This window comes from Aphanomyces astaci, assembly GCF_000520075.1.
Source record: "Aphanomyces astaci strain APO3 unplaced genomic scaffold supercont1.28, whole genome shotgun sequence".
In the NCBI taxonomy this organism is placed as follows: Eukaryota; Oomycota; class Saprolegniomycetes; order Saprolegniales; family Verrucalvaceae; genus Aphanomyces; species Aphanomyces astaci.
The window spans coordinates 493,337-495,939 of record NW_009798291.1 but is presented as its reverse complement, the minus strand read 5'-3'; the positions used below and the strand labels follow the sequence as shown (position 1 = coordinate 495,939).

Here is a 2,603-nt window from a genome sequence, read left to right as displayed (position 1 = left end):
TCCCGTCGGCCGGTGGATCGACATTCGTTGGTCGGCAACGCCCGCAAGCAATCGCTGAAGCTCGAAAGTGTGGACAAGTTGCAATTGGACCATTTCTTGGGACATCTCGCCGACCTTCAGATTGAGTTCGAGCTGACGGATATCGAGCTCATCCGCATCTTTGAATACCGCGTGGCCGAGTCGAAGATCCGTACTGTCCAGGATTGGTGGGCCCGTCGTCACCGCGAAGGCTCGAACCGGACTTGGCGCAGCACAAGAAGCACATTTTATAAGGAGTTTGTACAGAAGAGCATGAGCGCGAAGATGGCCGAAATCACGCAGAACAGTATCCGCAAGGCGAAAGAAACCGTCCGGGAATACGCGTGGCGTATCAACGATGCCGCCCAAGATCTCGAGTTGCGACATTCTCAAGCGGCGCAGATCTTCATCGACGGTTGCAAGGACCCTGGCCTGGCCTCGTGCATCCGTGGGTCGGAGACGCGACCGGGTACGATTCAGGAGTGCCTGGATTACCTTCGTTTTCGCGACATGGACCTTGATATGCGCCTCAATGACGCGAACGGACACGACGTTCCCCGATCTACGTCCTCGGCGACGCGGGTGAACCGTACTAACTCGACGGATGCGACCAGCAAGTCCACAGAAGAGGCTATGGCGGCGCTTCGGGTGGATGTAGCCTCAATGATGCAAAACCAGTTGGCTTCATTGACGAATGTAGTGGCTAACATCGCTCCGCGTCGTCCGTCGGGAAATCAGCCGGTGGTGCCGAATATCCGCATGGATCCCGACGAGACGACGACACAGTCGGGCCGTGTGGTATGTGGGCGTTGTCAACGAAGTGGTCATGGGCGCGAGGCGTACCCGTACGTTAAGATGAAGTGCTCTCGTTGCAACACCGTGGGTCACGCTAACTGGGAGTGCTCGGTTCCTTTCCAACCGCGGGCGTTAGCGGGGGATCGCCGATGCTACAACTGTAATGAGCCGGGCCATCTTCGTGTGGAGTGCCCCAAGCTTCGTATGTCGCCACGAGAAGGGACCCAGACTCCTCCGGCGCACAATGGTTGATATGGGAGGGACGACGTTCAGGCTGAAGGAAGTGGCCCGAGCATCGTCGTACCTCCCAATAAAACTTCTGTGACGGAACCTACGAATACTCCTGCGCCGGCGAATCGACAACAACGCGGTGAGAACTACGGACAGCGAGTGGCGACGTCGATAAGGAATCTGGGTGTGGAGTCCGTGGGTCGACAGGTGACGAGAGTGAACCCGGTCAACCGATCGGATGTTGAGGAAAGTGTGAGTGCTGGTCGTGCGATCAGTAGCTCCAGGGATGAGGCACGACTAACACACGAGCAGCTCGTGCTGTCCGGGCGTAGCGAGGGTTCGACGAGGATGTCGGATCCAGTGGGTGATGTGAGATCAGTGGAGTTACCGGTTCCGGGTGAAGGCTCAGAGTCGAGCCTGGATGAAGCAAATATGGACTGCGATGAAGACAGCCCCCTGGAGGAGGCAGAGTATGAGGAAGTGATACGAGTGGGCTCGATGGATATGCCGAGTCATGAGGTGGATACGGAGGACGACGTTGCGGGCAGTCCGGTCGAAGAGGGGTACTCCCACGACGGTTCGATGCGCACGTTGGGTCGTGTTGGATACGCGTTGGAAGTCGAAGTGAGCTTTCCGACGGAAGTTATACGGGGTGAGCCGGCGGTCGAGCAAGCTCCGTTGGAAAGTCATGACCAATATAAAAAGTCGGTAGTCGACTCGGTTGCGTCATCGGAAGCACGAGCGGTACGGGTGGACTTGCCTGTTCAAGGTGCGGCGTCGACAGCCGGTGGGTATACAGATTTGCCGCATTCGACCGTAGTGGAGTCGCAGGTCACGGGACCGGAAAAGCTGACGTTGCCGTCTGTGAACGACCCGTCGGTCCGCTGGGTGTTCACCCCTCACCAAATTGAAGCGATCGTCCGGTGCGACTTTCCAGGGATCGTTCAAGGTCTTCACTCTGACATGGAAGATCGGATGTTGCCGTTGACCAAGGCGGACGTGGCGGACTAAGTACGGAGAATCCGCGACCGACGCAAGAGTCCCATGCATCGAGAAATTGCGGAGGTGATCATGACTAAATTGACAGACGAGGATATGCGACTATTGGAAACTCCGGCGGATATGGACGATCCGGCCAGATGGTCGCGAGTGCCCTGGAGACGTGTGAAGAAGCTCGTCGGGCGGATCGGAATTTCAACGACAACCGATCGGCATTGGTGGCGACTACTCAGTGGGCCCGGTTTTACCGCAAATACTTCCGTTCCACCGAAATTCATGGTGTAGGTCCGGTCGCCGAGTCCGAGTCTGGCCGTCTACACCTGGCGACTTCCGAGATGTTCGAGAAATCGGTCGTAGCAGCGGTCGGGTGTGATGTCCGGCCCAGGAAGCGGGTGAATTTCTATGGGCGTGCCGAGTACCGTTTCGACTTATTGGGGTTCACCGCGTCAATCCCATTAGTGGATCTGGAATCGACTCTGCGTCCAGATGAGGTGTGGCGACTCAACTGCCATTGCTTCGCACCGCGTCGCCCGTTGCAGGAACTCGCGGCGGGTCATATA

The 2,603-nt window shown here is 57.4% G+C and overlaps 1 protein-coding gene across 1 annotated transcript; it reads left to right on the top strand.

The window, feature by feature from the left end:
- Positions 1-303: 303 nt before the first annotated feature.
- Positions 304-2,055, top strand: H257_10480 (hypothetical protein; the record flags this gene model as incomplete). Its single annotated transcript, XM_009837043.1, has 4 exons — positions 304-666; positions 719-863; positions 950-1,015; positions 1,094-2,055. The coding sequence occupies 4 exons, from the start codon at positions 304-306 to the stop codon at positions 2,053-2,055; spliced, it is 1,536 nt and encodes a 511-aa protein (XP_009835345.1).
- Positions 2,056-2,603: the final 548 nt, after the last annotated feature.